This window comes from Colletotrichum aenigma (genome assembly GCF_013390185.1).
Source record: "Colletotrichum aenigma strain Cg56 chromosome Unknown KSG_Cg56_contig04, whole genome shotgun sequence".
NCBI classification, from domain to species: domain Eukaryota; kingdom Fungi; phylum Ascomycota; class Sordariomycetes; order Glomerellales; family Glomerellaceae; genus Colletotrichum; species Colletotrichum aenigma.
In genome coordinates this window covers 5,261,038-5,282,198 of record NW_023500910.1, presented here as the reverse complement: position 1 = coordinate 5,282,198, position 21,161 = coordinate 5,261,038, and the positions used below count along the sequence as shown (strand labels likewise).

Genomic DNA, 21,161 nt, shown 5'->3' with positions numbered 1-21,161 from the left:
CACGTAATGCCGGAGGTGATGGTCGAAGAACCTGGTATGTCTAGTTGGACTGCCACTTCAACCGGAACCAGGATCCTCGATGCCGATATTCTCTCTACTCTGTTTTCGTTTTTCCTAAGGTCGCAGTACGACCCTTTGGATCTGATGGATTCTCGGACCTAAAACTCTAGGCTTGCCGTTCACGCATGTCCTTGGGCCGGTCGGCTCTTGCAGTCGCGTGATTGGCCACCGGAGCAGTTGGGCCGCAGGACACCCCAAGGAGCACTCCGTTGAATATGACCCATTTCGCCAGTTCATCGGAACCGTCCTTCATTCATGCAAAGCCATTTGGTACTTGTGGCGATTCTCCTGGGAAAGAGCTTATTCCGCCTCAAGTTATTCGACAAACAGAGCTGTCTTCGGTGTCCGTACGTTTCTGGCCAGCAAATAATCAGCTGCCATCATGGAGTGAGATTATCTGCAAGGTCACATAGCATGACGACAGATGAATGCGACCCATGCCTCCATTACAGATATCGCTAGTGGAGGTATCCTGCGAACATCCAAGTCCATGCTAGTGCCAATTTGCTGTAAGACATATTTGTAGAGGGATCGTTGACCTTTACCTCCCGGCCGTCCCGAGAGTCCTTGACGAACTAGCCGTTGAAGGGGCGCGACTTTCCTTCGTGAAGCCCGTTTGGGCTTTCGAGAATTCTCCCAATGCCGACTATGGAAGGCATTGAGGGAAGGTGCCGGAGGGCCCCAGCTACCTTCTTGGATTCTCAGCAAGACAATTCAGGAATCAGTTCTCAGGGTGTCGTGGCCAATCAAATGGAAGGTATGACCGGGGTAAGATATCCACTACCTCTGGCAGAATAATACCGTTGTTCTGCATGTCGCTTTGCTGATACACTCACGTAGACAGCCCACCAACGACAAAAGTGATTTGCTGAGATCGTCTGCTCTGACTCAACTAGTAGAGACGCATGCGGGATTAACGACACCCACATACGCGCACCCAGTGATTCGTGTCCGGGAAACGGATGCTACACCCAAACAACTCTTAACACGTCCCAGGATGTCTACTTTACTTTGCATGGAAGTTCCACAATATTCCGGGGGATAGGTGTTTTCCACTGCGACTTCCAAATCTCAGTGGTCCTGGCTCGCTGACATTGCCATCATCTTTACAGCCATCTTTCATTGCGGCTACTGTTTGCCTCTGTCAGCGCCCGTGTTCTATCCCATGATCCTGCAGGAAACACATGTGTTGATGTCGAATCCTGTCTGATTGAGATTTTGTCGGCTCGACTTGACGAAGTTTGACAGTGGAAGTCTGCTCCCAAAGTGAAACACATATGGCCCGGGTCAACACAGTCATGTTCTTGCTCAATGCAAGCGAGAAAAAGGTAAAATCTCCTGCTCCCGCGGATGTTGCCAGCTCAGGAGCTTCATAATCCATTCCAACATAGCATTATAATAAGCCAGGACTCTGTTTAGAAACTGAGCAGCATCTTCGATCCCGGCTTTGAGAGACTGCCTCACGGCCTCTGAGATTTCCCGAAAGACGACATTCATCAATCCCGCGGTTGGCTGGCTTGTTCTCCATGCTGGCTGTTATGCTGAACAGATGCGGACTGCTTCGAAGATTGAAACAAACCAAACAGCACTCTTGCCTCAAAGTGCAACGTGCTCAACAGGTTTTGGCACATTGCTCTTGTGGTTATCCAGCATTATGCGGTGGGAGAATTGGGCCCGACTTCCCGTCTGCTGTAGGTTGAAATACACACTTCAGGGCCCGTTCGTTGTGCTTCGTGTCAATCTGCAGCCTGTGCCGAGTTTCCACAAGTGTATCGTAGATTGTGTTCTTCCTTAGAAAGATGAAACCTGGGGACAGTTCCACCGCGCAAACGGTTGCCCGTCGAGGTCTGGCCCGCCCTGGTGTGGCGATCTTGACGCTGATAGCCGCCGTGACGTGGTCGTCGTCGTTATCATCAGAATCGTCTTCGCGAGCCGAGTCGTCACGGCCGTCATAATCGTGACAATTGCCGCTGGTTCAGCAGTCTCGCTAGAAACTGGAACAACGTGTATTGGGTTCATAACGGCAATGGGCTCACCTGCCGAGTTCCATGTTCTCGCTGCCTGGGCTACGTCAGATTCGTCCACGCGTTCGTAGCCCGGTGCAGAACTGCTGACCTCGCTGGGTTGGCGACGGGGTTTCTTCAAAGAGGCGGGCGGCTGTCCTTACATAGCCTGCTGCCGGTAGACTCCATTCCCTGATCGTTATAATCTCTTTGAGGCACATTCCTGACCATTGTCTCACGGTGGCGAAACAGGTCGAAGACAGACAATCGTGTTAAACCATCTCCCACTTCGGCGCAGTTATTATACGCGAAAGTTGCTGCTCTGGGAAGGTTTGAAATGGTGTTGAAGTGGCGCCTACAAGCCCGATAGAAGAATCACCGGCAGGGCCCGAGAGGATAAAATAAGTTACTGTGTCCTTCGCTGATATTGAAGGGACACATGCAAAACTCATATCCCAGTGCCACAGCTTCGTTTGTGGGGATTCTAGGATCCCTCCAACAACTTCGTGTTGTTGTTCGGGTTGAACATACTAGAACGCCCTTCTACGTATGAAGAGGACAAGATGGTTTGGGCCGCTCATCCCGTTCTTAATGTGTTGCGTCCATTATTGTTATTGAACCTTAAGGAGAAGGCTACGCCAGCCAGGCAGACCATATTCTCTGCTTCAATGGTGATGATCGTCGTGGCATCGCATATTCCGTGGCCGATACACTGGGTAGCTCATCAACAACATCCAGACCAGAGCCTGTCGCGGATGAGCGCCTTCTTAAGTGTCATTGCGGTAACAATGATGTATCGGGCGAAATGGTAGCTTGAGAAAAGGCTTTCAGCAGCCTCGACACCCAGTCCGAGTTGCTCCCAGGACACCTTAGCAGACACGGCCGTTCCCAATGCACGATGATGCTCCGGTATGTCCCAACACAGCGCGCTCTACCCTCACGGTCGATGCTAACACCCAGACAGCAAGGAAGGCTGGGACCATCTGCTAGCAACAGACCAATGGCTCCTGGTATACCTGAGCCAGGTCAAACCCCCAACGGCACAGACTGCGGACTATTTCTGGCTGTCTTTTAGATCTGTGCCCGAGCTGCTGGAAATACAGGTGTAAGTTAGACAGGTAAGAGAAGTTGTGGCTAAAACTTGATTTTGAATTGTCGCCACGACACACTGATCGCAGCCAACTGATGTCGTCTATGACATGAAGTCGAAAGCGGGGCTATCAGTCCCCTTGACAAGTCTTGCCATAGTTGGTAATCTTGATGGCGTAAATGATCGAGATAGGCTGCCAGCTTTTCCTTGACAGCTGCCAGACGGTGGAAATTGGTACTGGCTAACGATATGCAACCTAACGCAACTTTACGTCCTATCACCTGGAATCAGTTTGATGGCGGTTCACGAAATTGTTACAATTTCGTTTGTTGGGAAATTCGAACGGTGTCATTGAGGACGGGGACCAGTCTTCTGGCGGCCAGTCTCCGTTTGCCATACGACCTAGCAAATATCAGGCTACGGCTGATCTGAGCCGTAATGTCTTCGGCATGACTGCCAATGAAATCCGATATACCCTGGTAATTCAAGATATGGCACACTGAATATTTAGCAGTTGAAATGGTCGTGGACTAGTGAATAGCCGCAACCAGAACAAAGGTTGGCCAGCTTCCACAACCTAGGAAGCTATGAACGAACAACCGTTGCCTCCCTCATCCGTATACGGTAGACCGTAATGTTATTATACCCGCAGGAAGCGCAGGGTCCGGTTTCCTTGAGTGCTACTGGCAAGCTAAATCGAGTCCGGGGAAGATGTTAGGTTGGGCCTCGATCTTGGCTCCAGACGCCATGTGAGTAAGCTCTCGTATCGCCTGCCCGCTTGTCCACATTGCCCTCGAACGCGGCTCTGGAGACTACGCCTCCGTCTTCGCAACTAGGGAATGGGAAGGGTCAATTACTATATTCAATCTGAAGGCATGAGGAAGGTGTACGGGGGTGGCTTTACCAGGTAGAAATATGACAATTTGTAGAAGCCACCCTCGTTGCAGAGGTATGGTCCACCTCTGGAAGCGGTGGCGAGAAATTGAGAAAGTCTGACCGGCTGCCATGCCTTCACACTGCTAGGTTGGCGCTATTCCGTTTCATGCTAGATGGAACATTCCAGGAGACCGAGAAAGCCGCGAATGAGTGCCAAGTATTGGGCTTCAATGGTCATCTCAGTACCCATACTTATGTTCGGACCCATCGTAGCCTCCCGCCTATGGTTGATTGACAGAGCACGGTCGTCTAATCATGAATATTAGTAAAGTGTCAGATGATCTTTCGATCGATGTCCGCGTTGATGCGCCACTTCTATGATGTGTCAGACCCCGAAGACATACTTGCCTCCTTCTGAGAACGCGCGCCCAGGTCCTCATATAGACAATGTTGAGGGCCCGGGGACTCTTAAAGAAAGATGAGATATCTTGGACAGGCCGTGGGATAGAGGTTTCCATCCGGTCAACTGCGTCGGCTTCATTGGCATTCATCCTTGGTGGTTTCAGCTGATGTGAATATCTCCATTAGGAGAGGACTATCCTATGCCAACGGCATGCATGAGGGGCTGGATTAAGGGAATTTCCAAACAACATAAACGGCCCATAAACGGCCCGGGGTATAGCCACACGGCGTAAATCATCCAGATGTTCTCTTAGGGGCCTTGGCTTTCAAGGTAATGATTTTGGGTCAATCGCGGACTTGGTATGAGGATTCATACTGGACAGTCCTGGAAGCTGTCGAGACCTCCATGTTCGGAAAGCTCTCGGAAGCGGCGAGGTATGTTGAGGTAAGTCCAAATGATACTTAAAGACAGGTTGATCGAGCGCATCTTTACGTGGCATTTTTCTTGCGTGTTGTGTGATGCCCCGGTGTAAGATTGATCCGAGTAGTTGCTTTTGCTCATGATTCGGAGTGGCCTGACATAGGGCGTCTCCAGTCTACAAGTTAGGTAATCCAAGTAATATGACGATTCTAAGAGCGTGATAACCGCTAGGCCTCATCGGATACCTCGTCATCTTAGTAGTAATACTCATCATTGACCCTCATTCTTGGAAAACGGTCTATGTCCATCTTAACCCACGACGGGTACCTTACTTTTGGGACCTGGTGATCAAAAAAGCCCAGATGGTAATAGCGAGAACGCTTCCTGCTGGTAGGAGGGTAGGAAAGCAGTGCAATACCATGAGAACCGTCATTCCCTCGTATGAACAGTCTCTGAAGGCCACGACGCCACTGATATTTCCTGGATCTTCCCATCAAAAGTAAGCTGGGCCCGGGGGGGGGGGGGGGGGTTGTGAGTGAACGTAGTGATTGCGTTTTAGCTTGAACGCATTGAACCTTGGACGCACAATGCATACCGTCCTTGTCATTCATCCTGAAGGCCATAGAGTAGCGCTGGTTGAAAAACGTCATACAAGCCAAACCACTTACAGCCTGTCCTCCGCACAGGGCAGGAAACGAGGATGGAGGGATAGATTGCAGATCCGAGACGACGGTATCTTGTTGGATTACACGCCAGAGCCAGTCCTGCGGCAGCCGCGTATGTGCTAAGTGCCACCAAACCGTCAACCGTTGTCTCCTGCCAGTCCATCCCGTACCGCGGCAGGAAGTTCCAGCTGTCCAACTGGAAACTTACATGAAAGGCCCAGCTGAACTATACTGTCGTCGGTTTATGGGAATAACTTGAGCGCTAATGATACGTTATTAAGAATGGTGGTTCCACTCACAGCATCCGTGAATGAGACGTCCGAAATCAGAGCGGCAAGAAGCCAAACAACTATGGGCTTCTTCCTCCGAGTCTTCATGAGATTGGCTTGTGAGGAAAGGCTTCTCGGCGAGTTTCCTGGTACGGTTCGCCGCTAGAATAACACAACCTTGATGACGGACTCCACTATTCTTCCCAGATGGTTCTGAGAAGAGTTGGAAAACACTCCTACACTAAAGTCTGAACTGTCAAGTAGTTGAGGTAATCTAACTTTTTTTAGCCCGGGTCAAGAAAGGTCTTATGGAGGAGGCACCGCGAAACGAGTGGTAATGAGTGATGTGATGTGTGATCTAACTAGCTAAAGTGGGCTGCCTGGCCAGAGGCTGGAAGAAGGGCCTGGAGGGCCCTGGGCCGCACAGGCCAGCCGTGGCACCTGTGGGCAGGTGCCGCCACAGGTCTTGATGGTGAGGTTGAGTAATGTTCCCGCCGCTCTAGGATATTCAGGTGAACAGAGACCCTTGGTTCGGAGTTACGCGGCCTAATTTCTTCTACGCCACAGGGACGGGCTTGATTCGTCGCTTCAAGTGATAACCCTTCAAAATAGATAGCGTTCATAACCATTCGGTTCTTGACAGTCGGTCAGAGCCCATCCCGAAGTACGTACTGGATAGCCAGCTTCATCATCCCTACATATGTGTGATGGGATGTTCGTTCCCAGTTGAAGGGAATACCATCACGTAAATGACATCTCAAGAAACCGTGCTTGTCCTTGTTATGTTCAGGTAAGAAATTGAGTGCCTCTCTCGCTGTTTCACATGCTTGATGTTGGGCAAATGGCGACCAAAAGTGTTTATAGGGCCCGAGGTGTAAGTAACGAGGTATTAAACCGTGAGTATAACGGTAACTGGTAAGAAGGATAGAATTATCGTGAATATGAAGCTTTCAAGAAATCATAGCTTAGACTTGTACTGTGTCTTCTGCTGTTTCTCTGCCTTTTCCGTCTCCTTCTTCCACCAGTCGACTCGAGCATTGATAACGTCGGCGAATGCCTCCAGCCACTTCGGTTCGAATTTGGGCAGTATTCGCCCCGTTGAGCCTGGCACAGGCTCTCCGGCAATGGAGCGCAATGCCTCAAAATACTCCTCAAAGTCTGGAGAAAGGGTGAAGAAGGGAACACCGTCACCTCGCTTGGCCAGGCGATCCCCTTCCCACTTTTCCATCTCCTTCGTTGATGGAAGTCGCCCGCGTCCCGCAAATACGCGAGCAGCAGCTACTGCTTGCCATTCAAATACACGGAAGGTGAAGCCACCAGTCACCTAGATGTCTTAGTCAAGAATTCAAGCTTGTAGCCAAGGAAGCTTACCATGCCCACGAATGCCAGTGATGGGTCATCAGTGTGGAAAACGTGTTGGTAAAGTCTCGGGATACGCCGATTTTCAATCTTCAACTTTGGCAAGAAGGGGAAGCTGAAGTCATAACCTGTAGCGAACAAAACAATGTCGACGTCATCTACGGTTGACTTGTCGCTGAAGGTGATGCGGCCGGTCTTGTGGCAGAAATGTGTGATTTGCGGCTTAATGGTAATGTCGGGATGGGTGAAGGGGGCCCATCCGAATGCGGGTAGTGGGTAACGAAGAGACGCTATCACGGGAGTTTGTGATACTAGACGAATGTCGTGTAATGCGTCAAATGCCGAAACGGAATCACCGACGACTACAACTTTCTAATGCGCGTGTTAGATCGGAAGGCCTTCTTGCAAAGTGTGATAGATACTAACCTTGCCGCTGAACTCCGCGGGATTTCGAAAGTGCTTGCTGTGTTTTACACGTCCTGGGAACTTCTCATCATACTTGATGAGGCCTGGGATGCCAGGGATGTAAGGCAGGTAGAAATGACCAGACCCGACAACTATCGCATCGAAGGTTTCTTGCCACCAGTAGTCTTTTGACTTGCCCGGCACCACCTTCCTGAGCGTCAACACCCAGTTGTCGCCCTTCTTCTCCGCCAGCTCGACCGTGGTGCTGAACTCGACCAGCTTATCATGGCCACCACGGGTGAAGATTGCCTCAACCCATTCTCGAATGAGCTCTCGGTGTCTGAAAGGTGCGCTGGGACCGTACTGCGCAATTGTGCGCTCCGAGAGTATCTTAGGGATGGGCTCTTGCGTGAAGGCCATGATCTCAGGTGTGATGTTGCTGTGCAGCGTTTCGTGCACGCCAGTGTCCGCATAGCGCAGCTGATGCGAGTCGATCTTCTCGGTCTTAGGAGTCCACGTGGGAAAGGTGTTGGGGAGGTCGACGGTAGGATTGGCGCGTTGCTCGACGAGATCGCGAAGGGAAGGGATTCGGGGCGGAAGCTCAGCGGTGTAAACCCTAAGATGGGTGTCAGCGATTCAATATCTTAGATCACTGCAATCATTAGTTGGACTTACCAAGTTCCTCCAGCGAGATCCCGTCGCTCAAAAACGCGGACAACATCGAAGGCCTGCTCCTTCACCAGGGCATCCGTAGCAATCGCGCCCGCCGGGCCGGCGCCGATCACAGCCACTCTGCGTATTTTCTTGGCCATACTGATGATTTGAAAAGGTTACGAAGACAAAGTCAGATGTTTCGAGACGGATTTCCAGGCGCGCATCGCACATGAACACTCCCCTCACTTCCCTCCTACACACCACCCCACCGGCACCCACTGTTAGTGCCGCGCTGAGCTCGTCACCCTACCACTAACACCACCAAATCCACCCCTACAACCTACTCTCGCCCGCGATGGCCTCAGAGCCAGCCGCGGGCGCCTCGCAGGGCCCTAACAGCCTCCTATCCTCTATGCATAACCTGCCGAAGACCCCTCCCCCCCTTACCTCCCTACCCCCGCGTCCGAGGGGCCTCACGCCCCCCCCTATCCGGCCCCTTGGAGGAGGGCCACAATCGGCCACTGCCGCTCTTCAGCAAGCCCGGGAAGGTCGGGCCCTCCGAGATGAGGCCCTGGACCTCCTCGCAAAAGGCCTAGATGCCCTCATTGGGACGGCTCCAGCACGTCTGAAGGCTACAGCCCAGGACCTCATCGACTCTTTTGCCAGATTTGCAACCACAGAAACTTCTGGACCCACCCCTACCAGCCCCGGAAAAACGTACGCCCTGGCCGCCGGAGGCTCCACTAAAGGTGGATCCCTCTCCGGCCCCAGCCCCGGCCCCGGCCCCCGGCCGAGCCGAACAACAGGCCGGCAGGCCACCAACTACGCAAACAAGCCAAAACAGACCCAGGATCTCCGCCTACTGGTTAGGCTTCCTGCCGAACATATCCCTACCTCCAGAACCCTAGCCCCTCACTCAGTAAAAATGGTAGTTACAAAAGAGCTCAACCTACAACCACAAGACCTAGTTGAGGTTCGCCATACTGCTACTGGCTTCTCGCTGAGGCCCCAGAACAAAGAGATACAAGCCCTACTCCTTCAGAGGGCCCCTGAGATTAAGAACTGTCTCACAGCTGAGAAGGTAGAAGTGCCTACAAGATGGTACCAGTATTCCATCCCTTTTTGCCCCCTATACTTCACAAGCCTAGATGGAAGTAGGATGGGTATTGAATCTGAAATAGAGGAAGAGGTCTTCCTACAGACAAAGCAAAGACTCCTCTCCTGGCGCCCAACCCGAGATAGCCCTGACCTAGCCACAGCTACGCAAAGCCTGATTATTGCCCTCCCCCAGGGAGTTAAGGAAGGCTTCCGCCTGTTCGGCCAGTCAGGCCCAGCTCGTCTGCTCCCCCCTAGGAAACAGGTCCCTAAACGACACTCCTCTGGCTGCCAGGGCTTCCACTCAAACCGCTACTGCACCCGGCAACCCCTCTGTGAGAACTGCAGTATGCCCTTAGATTCGCATGAGGATAGGATCTGCCTAGCCAGGTCTAAGTGTGCTAACTGCTATGGGCCCTTCCCAGCAAGCCATGCCAACTGCCCAGCCAGACCGCTACTAGTTAATGGAAAACTTGTTATACCTACCTATAAGGAACTGCGAGGGATCCGGAAGGTTGGTGGCAAGGCCTCAGATGACCTCCTAGCTAGCCAGGCCTGCTCCCTAGGCAGCACACAGCAAGCAGAGGCCAGGCTGGGCACTACATCTAAGCGCCCTCGACCCCTCACACCTACACAAGACTCAATTGTTGTTGCAGATACTGCTAGCATAGCTGGAAGCAGCAATAGTATGGATGAGGATGAGGCTGAAGACTCTGAAGCCCTCCCCCTTACCAACCGCCCTATCTGCCCGCTTCCAAGCAGTAGCAGAAGCCAGAGGGTAATACAGAAGCCTGACTACAACGTTATTAATGCCTATACCCACCTCGATCTCGACTCAGAGCCGTAGGCTCAAAATGGCTACCCCACGGGTACTACGGGTCGCCCAGTGTAACGTGGGGAAGATCAGCCCAGCTCATACAGCTCTCCTAGAGCTCTGCTGGGCAGATCAGATCGATATAGTACTGATCCAGGAGCCCTGGATAGGCTATAGAGATAAGATGCAAATCAACACACACCCAGGCTATAACTCTTACGTACCAGTTGACTTCTGGAACAGCAGGGACACAAGGCCTAGGGTTATGACCTACACACACAAAAGTCTAAGGTTACAAATACAGCAGCAAAGACCTACCCTATCAAGGGATATCCTATGGATCAAAGCGGGCGACATTACTATTGCAAACGTCTATAGACCACCAGGTGAACCCACAAACCACACAACAAATACCCTCCTAAGCTATCAACCGCCGGAGAGAGCCCTTATTGCTGGGGATCTCAATGCTCGCCACTCCTCCTGGGAACCTGGCTCCCAAAGCCGGAACCGAGGGGACGATATTGCAGAGTGGGCTGAAGGCTGTAATCTTAACTTTATTGGGGTAGCTGGGGCTCCAACCCATACCCATGGGCATATACTCGACCTCAGCTTCTCAAATATCCCCTTTACAGAGGCCTGCATCAGCCCACACCTACATCCAGGGGCTGATCACCAAGCTATTATAACGACCATACCTATAAGTAAAACCCAGGACTTGAGGTGTCAGACTAGCCACCCTGTGGTCTCAGACTCATCCCTACTCCGGCTAGCCGACCTAGTGAAAGTAGGGATCCTAGCCCTGCCTACCTTAGGGGATACACCTACTTCAGCAGAAATAGACTCCCTAGCTACCCAACTAGTCAGCCTCCTCTCTACAGCTATCCAGGCTGTAGGGAAGAGACGGACTAACCAGGGCAGGGGAGCCCCCTGGTGGACAGAGGAGTGCTCAGAGGCCCACCAAGCAGCTATTGAGGCTAGGCGTCAGCAAGCCCAAGAACCTGGGCTAATAATACCACCGCCCATCCTAGAGGAGCAGAAGGCCTTTCTGACCACAGTCAGGAAGGCAAAACGCGCCTATTGGGCTGCTAAGATTGAGGAGGCTGGGTCTAACCAGAACTTATATCAGATACTTAGCTGGCGTAAGTCTGGTCTAGCTGTTAAAGCCCCACCTCTATTGGTAGATGGACAGGCTTTTAACAACAGCTATGATAAAGCCCAAGCCTTACGGAAGGCCCTACTAGAGAGATTTGACGCTACAGACGACTTCCATGGGAACCCATTTGCTATTCCTATAGTTCCAAGGCGTCTAATACCCTGGCAGCAGATAGTCAACATTGAGGAAGTACGCCAGGCAACTCTCACAAAGGCTACAACCCCTGGGATTGATGGGATTACTACAAAGTTACTACAATCCATTTGGGGCCTGATAGGTGTTCCTATACAGCAGCTCTTTCAGGCCTGCGTTCAGATAGGCTACTTCCCTAGGACCTTCCGCAAAGCAGAGGTAGTTATGATCCAGAAGCCGGGAAAAGCAGACCTCTCAAAGGCTGGATCCTGGCGCCCAATAGCCCTCTTATCCTGCCTAGGCAAGGGCTTAGAGCGGCTGATAGCAAAGAGGATGGCATATCTCACCATTCTGGAAGGAGTTGCTAGCCCACAGCAGGTTGGGGCATTACCAGGGAGGGCTGCAGTCGACCTGACAACCTGTCTAACCCATGAGATCGAAAGAGCTCTAGACTCAGGGCTTACTGCAACTCTAGCGACAATGGATGTCAAGGGGGCGTTTGATTCTGTCCTACGAAATCGACTTACTATTAGGCTACGACAGCAGGGCTGGCCTAGTAGTCTGATTAGACTGATCTTCAACTTCACCTCTTGCCGCACAGCCCGGGTAAGGTTAGAGGATACTACCACAGAGGACTTCCCTTTATCCTGCGGACTGCCGCAAGGCTCGCCACTATCACCTATCCTTTTTCTGCTATATATAGCCGATATCCTAGCTGACGATCAGAAGCTACGGTTTAGCTATGCAGACGATATAGGCCTGCTGGCTACTGGCCCTTCCCTGGAGGGAAACACTGCAGCCCTTAGCCAGGAGATAACTCAGATCCTAGACTGGGGCACTGATAATAAGGTTACATTTGACCCGGCTAAATGTGAAGCAATCCACTTTAGCAGGAAACACAACCAGTCAAATAACCTACCAGATATACAGGCAAGGGACCTAACTATCAAGGCCTCAACTAAGCCTGTACGATGGCTAGGGGTCTGGTTCGATAGGAAACTCACCTTCCGGCACCATGTTGATACAAAGGTAGCGGCAGCAAAGAAGGTAGCCCAGTTCCTACAGCACCTATCAAACACAAAAGGAGGGCTCCCAGCAGCTGCAGCACGCCAAGCTGTTATTGCCTGTGTCCTTCCTACAGTCCTATACGGAGCTGAGACCTGGTATGCAGGCTTAAGTAAGCCAGCTAGGAACAGCAGCACCACTGCAGTTAGCAGCAGCACCACTAACCAGGTAACTACTGTCAGTACGAGGCAGAAGGGCCTGGTTAGGAGTGTTAGAAAGGTTATCACAGCAGCAGCAAGGGCTATCCTGCCTGTCTGGAGGACTACACCAACCAGCAGCCTCCTCCGAGATGCTGGCCTGCCTACAGCAAAAGTAGCCCTTGAGGCAGCACGCCTACGCTTTGCCACACGCCTACAGAAGGTTGACCAACACAACCCCTTAGTCCCTAGGCTTCCACAGCTAGGGCGGCAGGAAACAAGGCTTCAAAGAACAGCAGCCCTCCTACCTAAGTGCCCAAGGCCGATGCTCCTACAGCCACAGCACCTCTCAGGATCAAAAGACCCTACAGCTGGCCAGGATAAGGAGAAGGCAGCTAAAGCGTTTCAGAACTGGGTTAAGACTGTGCCAGATAACCATACGATTATCTACTCAGACGGCTCTAAAGCCACTAATGGGGCTACGGGATTCGGCTTTGTTATCTACCGCGGAAACAAACGGATAGCCCAAGGGTGCGGCCGTCTCAGCATTGCAGAAGTATTTGATGGCGAGGCAGAGGGGGCGAGGGCAGGGCTCCAAAGGGCCCTTCCTACCTCCCAAGGCCAGCCTATACATATCTGTATTGATAACACCAGTGTCATCCAGGGGATACGCGGCAACATCCCAGACTCCTCACAAGCTGCCTTCTTAGAGATCCAGGCAGCAGCCAGGATATATACTATACAAACCCACTGGTCCCCAGGGCACCAAGGGATAAAAGGAAACGAGGAGGCTGACAGCTTAGCTAAGGAGGGCACAACGCTGCCAGTCCCCAGAGGCCTACTGCCGACCCTATCAGGGATCAAGCGGCTTGCTCAAGAACGCAAACAACACCAGCATAGAAAATGGTGGAAGAAAGAGGCACCCCCCTGTTATACCCAGCTGGGGCTTAAGGCCACCCTTGGCTGCCCTCCTGAACTAGCTCTACCAAGAGCTACCCTTCATCATCTCCTAGCAGCACGATCAGGCCACGGAGACTTCGAACAGTATCATCAACGCTTTAACCACACAGAAGCACTGCTTTCCTGCTCCTGCGGGGAGGCTAAAGAGGCAGACCACCTGGTCTACTGCCGTAAGACACTAGTGAGGAGGCAACGGTGGCCTATCCTCCACCCTTATAGTCGAAGGGAGCCTCTAGGACCTATAGGCTCTCTAGAGCGCTACTTTAAGGGGCTAATCACCGATTATGAAGGCTTCCAGGCCTTCCTTGACGTGACAGACTTCTTCCAGAAGATCTGCCCGCGTTACTAATAGATAGGACTTAACCTATCCTCTCAACAACAGACTACCTATAGTTATCAGGACAGCAGATTGCTATAACGGAACTAGGGCACCAGTGGGAACTAGGGACGGATAGAACACATAGTGGCCCTCGGGCAAGATCTGGAGGACGCTAGGAAGAGGCGTGTACTACACAGTAGATAGCTAGATCCTGCGGCCCTCCACGCCACATACCCTTCGGGAGGTCTGCCGCAAGGGCGGCTGCGCCCTTGCCGCCATGGCGTTAAAAAAAAAAAAAAAAAAAAAAAAAAAAAAAAAAATGAACACTCCCCTCAATTGGTGACATGCGATGCTGATGAGTGCCTTTTCGGAGGCTTCCGCGTGGAGAAGGCATTAAGACGATATCGGAGCCCTACGCAGATGCTTCGGGGACTCTCCGACATGTCCTGATCCGAAAATGTGCTGATTGTTGGTTGTCGCAACGGGCGCAGTCCCAAGGTGGAGCTCATCGACGATTGCATCACGACCCCTGAGAAAGACGCAAGTAGGACAGGATCCTTCCATGGCACCCAAGACTGTGAGTCCAGACGCATTTCAAACGAATTCCGGGAATAAGAAGAGTGAGAGAGATAACGTTTAACAGCAGGCGAAGATGACATGACGCTGGATGTAGTTGTGCTTCTGAGGTGTGTTTCAAATGAATCTTCCTTCCCTTCTAACTTTGCCTTCGCAGTTTGCCGCCTGGAGGCTTACCTCGTTGACTGCCGTATATTACTTGACAATGCCGTTGTGCTTTTGAGGTGTGCTTCAAATGTTCAAGTACTAGAACTACCATCTTATTGACCGAATGCTGCTGTAGCTGTCATGATGACTGAAATAATAAGCTACAAGACGTATCTGAAGTGAAGGTTCTCCTTGTCTGTGAGGTCTTCGAATGCAAGTCTGTCCCGTTCACTCTCATCTAGGTCGAGACTGTCCCGCCTTTTGTTCTCCTTCCACAGCAGTACGTACAGCGCCGACGCTGAGACGATGGTGATACAATAGCTTCGAATTTCTGTTAGCCATCTAGAAATTGTTTCTGATTTGAAAACGACATACCAAATGATCAAACCCGTCAAAAGCTCGGGATAATGCTGCGCTTTCGTCTCGCTCCTGACAAGCTGCGGGCCAACGATGTTTCCCACGCAATAGGCGACAAACACGGCAGAAGCCATGAAGTTCTTCTTCGTCTCACCCGCAACGTTACCTGCCCCCAGAGTGACGGTCAAACTAACAACGGGCCCGAAGAACCCGATAAGTGAGTAGCCAACGACTGGCACAACCGGCCGCACGCCCCATCCTGACTTCCAGATTGTGACAAACCCGGCAATAACGGGAAGAGTGCATATGATGAGCGTGATGATTCGGATGTTGCGGTATTTGGAGCAAAGCCAGCCGGTCAGTGGAATGCCGATGGCACAGATTGCACCAAGCGGGAACTGGAAGAGGATGCTGTCCAAGGCGGAGTACCCGAATGTCGATACAATGAGGGGACCAAACCCAGAGACGGCGCCGTTGACAGTGTATCTATTCGTAAAATCAGCTTGAGTTTGCATATCACACATTGCGATGACTTACCCAGAAGCCATCCATAGTCAAAGCCACAAGCCAAACCTTCGGATCCAGCACTGCCTCCTTGATCTGGCCTCCCTTGATAGTCTGATTCTTCACGCCAGTTTGCCCCCGCCGCAGACGCTCCACAGCAATCGTGCGTTCCTCGGGCTTCAGAAACCAAGCCGTCAGCGGCGAGTTTGGCAAGAAGAAGCACCAAATGCCAAACATAAACGTCAGCCCGCCAGCAAGCAGATAGATGTACTGCCACGGCGCTAACGCGCCGCCCTTGATCTGCGCAAAGCCGTAGTTTAGGGCGCTTCCTATGATTGTGAACCACCCAGTGCCTGAAAACCACCAACTTTGTCTGAGGGCTTGTTCCTTTTGCGTGTAGTATCCGCTGACGGTTGTCATGAAGGCCGTTGAAATGATTGACTCCGTAAAGCCTGTAACATAGGCTGAGTATGTCGTTTTTGTCTCATGTGGTAATGGTGACTCACCTAAGAAAAAGCGTTGAACAAGAAGTCCTTGCCACGAAGCAACACCGGCAGTTGCAGCACAGATGATTGCCCAGATCATGATCACCGGGCCAAGTGTCCATCTGGTGTTGAATCTCTGCAGGAGGTATGTCATCGGGTATGATCCGACGAGCTGGCCGAAGTAGAAGATGGATGTTGCCCAGCTTAGACGCGTTGTATCCGTCTTGGGTGGTGTCACTGAACTGTCGACGATTGAGAGTTGCAGGTCTCCGGTCATGCCGAATAGTGCTGCGCTTCCGAGAATCGCCTGTTCCACAGGTTAGATGCTAGCAGCGACCGAAGGATTCTTCCCGCACCTTATCATAGTATACAAGTCCATAGCCTAGGTAGTTTCTTCAGTATTCTATACATCATGAAAGGATGCCATGCGGCCTTACCAATGACCATCGCCGGCATTAGGAAGAGATCAATCTTTCGGACGACACGGGCCTCAATCTCGGGATCAACCACCTGGGCGTGATCTCCGACCGCCTCCAAGACTGAAGATTGGTAACGGTCATGTTTCTCTGACTGTTCTGATTTCGGGTGACTCTCGGGTCCATCTCGCACGTCGCCTTGTGACGCCATCGAACTGTATACCGTCGGAAACGATGTTGATATTCCACATTCAAGCTAGCTGTATTCTGCATGTGACTTTACTTATATGCTCTCGGAAATACTGCGTAGATCCATGGAGCAACGACCCCTGCCAGGCCCAGAATCTGGGCGAAGTCCGATACCACCCATTTCCACCTCTTCTGGTCAAGGCCGGATTGCCTCATCCGTCTCCATCTTGATGACAGCTTCGGCCCCACACCATGAAACCTTTCCTGCGCAACATCGAGGAGACCGTCGGTCCAACTTGAAGATATCACTTCCTTACGACCAATAAGATGATGCTACTTGGGCGATAACATGGAACCCGATGTCGGTCGTAGTTCCAGCTCTCCGGTAGAGACACCCAGCCGATAGCATGCGCTCCTGCGAGTACACCAGGGTGGCAGCGGATTATTAATGCCTAGGTAGGTTGACAGCGATTTGTCGGCTCATCGTCGGTCTTCCAGACTCCTAGGATCGGGGGGCAGGCGTTTGGGCCAGGGATGCGGGGAAGTTGTCGAACGTTGGCGAGGAAAGCCCAAGTATATCACAGCCGCGGATGTCGCTCAACCAGGCTGCTTCGCAATTCGAGTCGGCTTGTACGTCTTCGATGCATGAACTCTCCTTCCAAAATCAGCGATCAAAATGGCCACCGCAACCGAGACTGTCACTCTCCCATACATACAGGCGCCAGAGACGTCGGCGTCCCTGGACTGGGCCGATCTAGTCGCCCTCGACCTTTCTAAATTCGACCAACCGGAGGGCAAGCATGAGCTGGCAGCCGAGCTATCGACTGCTATCGAGAAAATTGGTAAACCTATTCCAAGCTGTCCAGAAGCTTGGCATGGAAGTGGTTACTGACAAACCTTGCGGTTCCAGGCTTCTTTTATGTCATAAACCACGGCCTGAGCAGAGAAGACATCGATACACAGTTCGCTCTCGCCTCATCCGTCCTCGGGCTCTCGGATGCGGAAAAGACACCCTACCGGGCGGCACTCGAAGCCGGCGACTACAACGGGTGGAAGCCCGCTGGGACGCGAGAGTTGATCCCGGGGGTACGGGACAATTTTGAGATTTACAACATCCCCAAGTCTATTCCGGAACATGCCGAGCGGCCGCACCCCGAAGTTGTGAAGGAACACTGGGCGACCATAGAGAAGTTCTCGAGGCATGTGCATGATCATATTGTCAAGAAGCTGTTGGTCATCTTTGCTCTCGCACTAGGGTTGGAAGATGAGGACTGGTTCGTGAAAAAGCATCGCTATGATAAGAGCAGCGGGAACCATCTCAGGTACATGAAGTATTATGCGAGGAGCGAAGAGGAGAATGAGAAGCTTGACGGGGTATGGCTGAAAGGGTACGGCTTATGGTCCTCCGTCCAAGATGCACTCCCGAAGCTGACAACGTTTGCGACATCAGACACTCCGACATGGGCAGCTTGACCCTCCTCTTCCGCCAGCCCGTCGCCGCCCTCCAAGTCCTCACAAACGAAGGCACCTGGAAATGGGTGCGGCCCCAAACCGACGCCTTGACAGTCAACATCGCCGACGCACTACAATTCCTCACAAGTACCCATCCCCCGCGCTTCACGCCCACGCAAGCCGTCGCTTACTGACCCCTCCCCCAGACGGCTACCTCAAGTCCAGCATCCACCGCGTCGTCGCCCCGCCGCGGGACCAAGCACACATCAACCGCCTGGGCGTGATCTACATGGTGCGCATCGAGGACGACACGGAGCTCGTCCCGATCAAGGAGTCCCCTGTCCTGCAGCGGCGCGGCCTCGCGGATGGGGCCGTACTGGGGGCCGACGGGAAGCCTGTCACGGCCGGGGAATGGGTCCGGGAGCGCATCATCAAGAACCTGGGCAGCACGAGCTCGGCGCCCGGCGACAACGCCGTCAACGACCTCGAGGTCATCAAGGGCGTTAAGATGAGGTACTTTGACTGAACGGCGAAGGTTTCTGGTCTGGCGGCCGAGGCGTCGCGGGGGCTGGCGTATACTCAAAGAGGATTACGCTAGCAGGGACACGCGGACGGGCCTGCTGGGCCACAGGGCGGGAGCTACGCTGCCTTAGCCTGCAGGCACCAGTGGCAGTTGAAAGGAATGGTAATTGCAAACCGCCGAATGGTCCGACGCGCTCTGCTGAGAGGGAAATATCTTTGGACGGTTCCGACCTTTGGGGAAGCTCTCCCTTGGGGGAATGTGACCAATCCCGGGCTCCTTATTCTTGATTACGACCCGCTCGAGGCGACGGGCCAATCGAGTGCCGCGTTCCTGATGATCTTGGCGGGCTGGAACTGGTGTGTAGCGTAGATCCTCCCTGAAATCCCAAGGAAGCGAGACCTTTGATCTCAGCCACGCGTTTGAGGGTCAGCTGGTCGTGGCCTGTTTACGACGTGTCCAACGGCATGAATGTTGGGGTATAAAGATGAAGGCCCCCCAGTCCGTTTTCGTCGAGAATCAAGGAGGTTGACAGACATACCACTTGACAACTGAACGAAGAGACTCTCAAGATCACACTGCATCCGTCGAAATAAATCCTCAAGCAAACCCCATCCCATCGAACGACTGCTCAACCGTCCATCTCCAGCCTCAAAAACCCCAGCCCCACACCAGCCACAAACATGTCCGGAATGCCATTTACCGCCGGTAGCGAAGCGTACGGTGGCTGGCCGCACCGCCGCTCGATCATCGAATTCAGCTCGGACTTCAAGGACGCTCTCCGAGCAGACATCCACGAGGCGGAGTCCTCAGATCGCTGCGACGAGGCGACGCAGACGCCAGCATCTCCACCGAGTTCATTCAAGTCCAGCTTCTTGGACTGGTTCTTCACATCAGACCCGCTCAAGCCGAGAAAATAAGGGATACTAGGGGCACAATGGTGATATTTCTTCGGGGGTCAACAGTGTTTTGACAGCTCGGGGGTTGATGCACTGGGGATCCGGCGGATGGGGCCGTGGTGCGGGGGTTCGGGAAGTTTATCTGCCGCTTGGCGTTCACCTTGTAATATTTTTGGGACACGATGAGATGGGATGGCTGTTGCCGGCGACGGCTCATGATTACGGATGACGCTCCCTCGCCTCTATCTACGTTTGACGATTATTCGCACGATGGGAATAAAATGATACCCTTTCAATCAAGTTGTCTTCCACTGTGACTGCCAGTGTGTCGTGTCACTAGTCATGCGGCCTTGTGTCTGCCTACGTCACTCAAGCCATCCCTTAATCCAGCGTCAGCGCTCTCTTCACCGAGGGGGAGAAACAAAGTCTCTTGTGGACTCACGAAGCCACGTCCTGGAATCCTTCTGACGCATCACACGAATCGCTCCCTATTATTTGCTGTGCATGAGCCACAGACGTGACTCTGTTGGCCGCTGATCAGTAAGCCTACGCCATGCCCAACATCGAAGCGCCAGCTCAGCGAAAAGAAGCACAGGAGGAAGGGCTGGGCATTCTTGTGTCTTCTCGTCGAATTCAAGGGAGGACCCTGAGTGACGCACGTACCGGGCGGGTGGGCTCACTGGCGCAGGCTGTGCCCACGCTGCGCCCAGCGTGTATGGCAGCGGACCTAGCCGGCCTACGTCATTGGCCGATCCCGACCGGCGATCGGGGGCCCCCAGCCCCGGCTAGGCCGCCCGCACCTGTCAGAGGCCACTGAGATCCGCGGGACCCACAAGCACGGAACTGCCCCCCGGGATCCACCCTCCCGTCAGCTGCACCTTCAGCTCCCCCGTTTTGAGTTAATGTCAAACAGAATCTGGGTGGCAGTGGTGTAAGGCTGAATTTTTGAATGTAGGCTGAAGCGTTATGCTTTGGGTAATTGGTCAATGGGCCAATTTGTGCCATCATGCTACGTCTTCCATGATCCTTCCGCACGCTAGAAGGCTTCTAGAAGGCAGAATTGCCCGGGCGATCCTGCGTCTTGGTGAAGCTTGTCTCTAGCCGGTAAGGCAGTCACGTCAGAGCTACGACTGCCTAGCATATTCAAAGAATATTCTATTTAATGAAGGCAGTTGCGCGTTGCAACTTGTCATCACTTCTTACTCCATCAAAACAACAAGCAGCTGCATGGTCACAACTTCGAACCATCTCACGAACATTTCAATACCACCTCCACACGCAAACAATCCTCAATTACAAACCCGAAAACCAGTACACGTCCACTTCTAAGACAGACAACTCTCAAAATGTGTCTTCCATTTTCCTCAAAGAAACATACCTACGAAAAGTCCGAGTACGCGCCCAGGCCAGCACCGGCGTGGAGCAGCAATTACGGCACCTCAGGCCGAAACACCCTTCATCGCAATGGCGACCACAGACACCACTACACCAGCCCCGGCTTCGCATATGTCGGAGCGACCGGAGGTGACGGCGGCGGCGGAGGACATCATGGATTCGGCGGTGGTGATGGCGGAGGCGGCGGTTGCGGAGGAGGTGGTGGTGACGGAGGCGGCGGCGGCGGCGGCGGCGGTGGTGGCTGCTAAAGGGTCCGATTCAAGACATACGCGACATGACTGATGGAGTTTTCGGGGACGCTGTATTGATACCTGTTTTATGACCCATGATACCTGAGCCAGA

General features: G+C 52.8%; 4 protein-coding genes across 4 annotated transcripts; 2 read left to right on the top strand and 2 right to left on the bottom strand.

The window, feature by feature from the left end:
- Nucleotides 1-6,744: 6,744 nt before the first annotated feature.
- fmo1-5 (Thiol-specific monooxygenase) lies at nt 6,745-8,362 on the bottom strand (the record flags this gene model as incomplete). Its single annotated transcript, XM_037322496.1, has 4 exons — nt 6,745-7,110; nt 7,158-7,517; nt 7,572-8,166; nt 8,226-8,362. The coding sequence occupies 4 exons, from the start codon at nt 8,360-8,362 to the stop codon at nt 6,745-6,747; spliced, it is 1,458 nt and encodes a 485-aa protein (XP_037179036.1).
- Nucleotides 8,363-14,763: 6,401 nt separating this feature from the next.
- Nucleotides 14,764-16,575, bottom strand: CGCA056_v007246 (putative transporter; the record flags this gene model as incomplete). Its single annotated transcript, XM_037322495.1, has 6 exons — nt 14,764-14,923; nt 14,978-15,445; nt 15,480-15,915; nt 15,970-16,255; nt 16,305-16,330; nt 16,386-16,575. 6 exons carry the CDS (start codon nt 16,573-16,575, stop codon nt 14,764-14,766), a joined length of 1,566 nt encoding a protein of 521 aa, XP_037179035.1.
- A 654-nt stretch (nt 16,576-17,229) lies between these two features.
- CGCA056_v007245 (UPF0676 protein) lies at nt 17,230-19,445 on the top strand (the record flags this gene model as incomplete). The annotated part of the gene is made up of 5 exons (XM_037322494.1): nt 17,230-17,395; nt 17,464-17,941; nt 18,004-18,152; nt 18,212-18,518; nt 19,175-19,445. The coding sequence occupies 5 exons, from the start codon at nt 17,230-17,232 to the stop codon at nt 19,443-19,445; spliced, it is 1,371 nt and encodes a 456-aa protein (XP_037179034.1).
- Nucleotides 19,446-20,770: 1,325 nt separating this feature from the next.
- Nucleotides 20,771-21,067, top strand: CGCA056_v007244 (uncharacterized protein; the record flags this gene model as incomplete). The annotated part of the gene is made up of 1 exon (XM_037322493.1): nt 20,771-21,067. One exon carries the CDS (start codon nt 20,771-20,773, stop codon nt 21,065-21,067), a length of 297 nt encoding a protein of 98 aa, XP_037179033.1.
- Between the last annotated feature and the right edge of the window lie 94 nt (nt 21,068-21,161).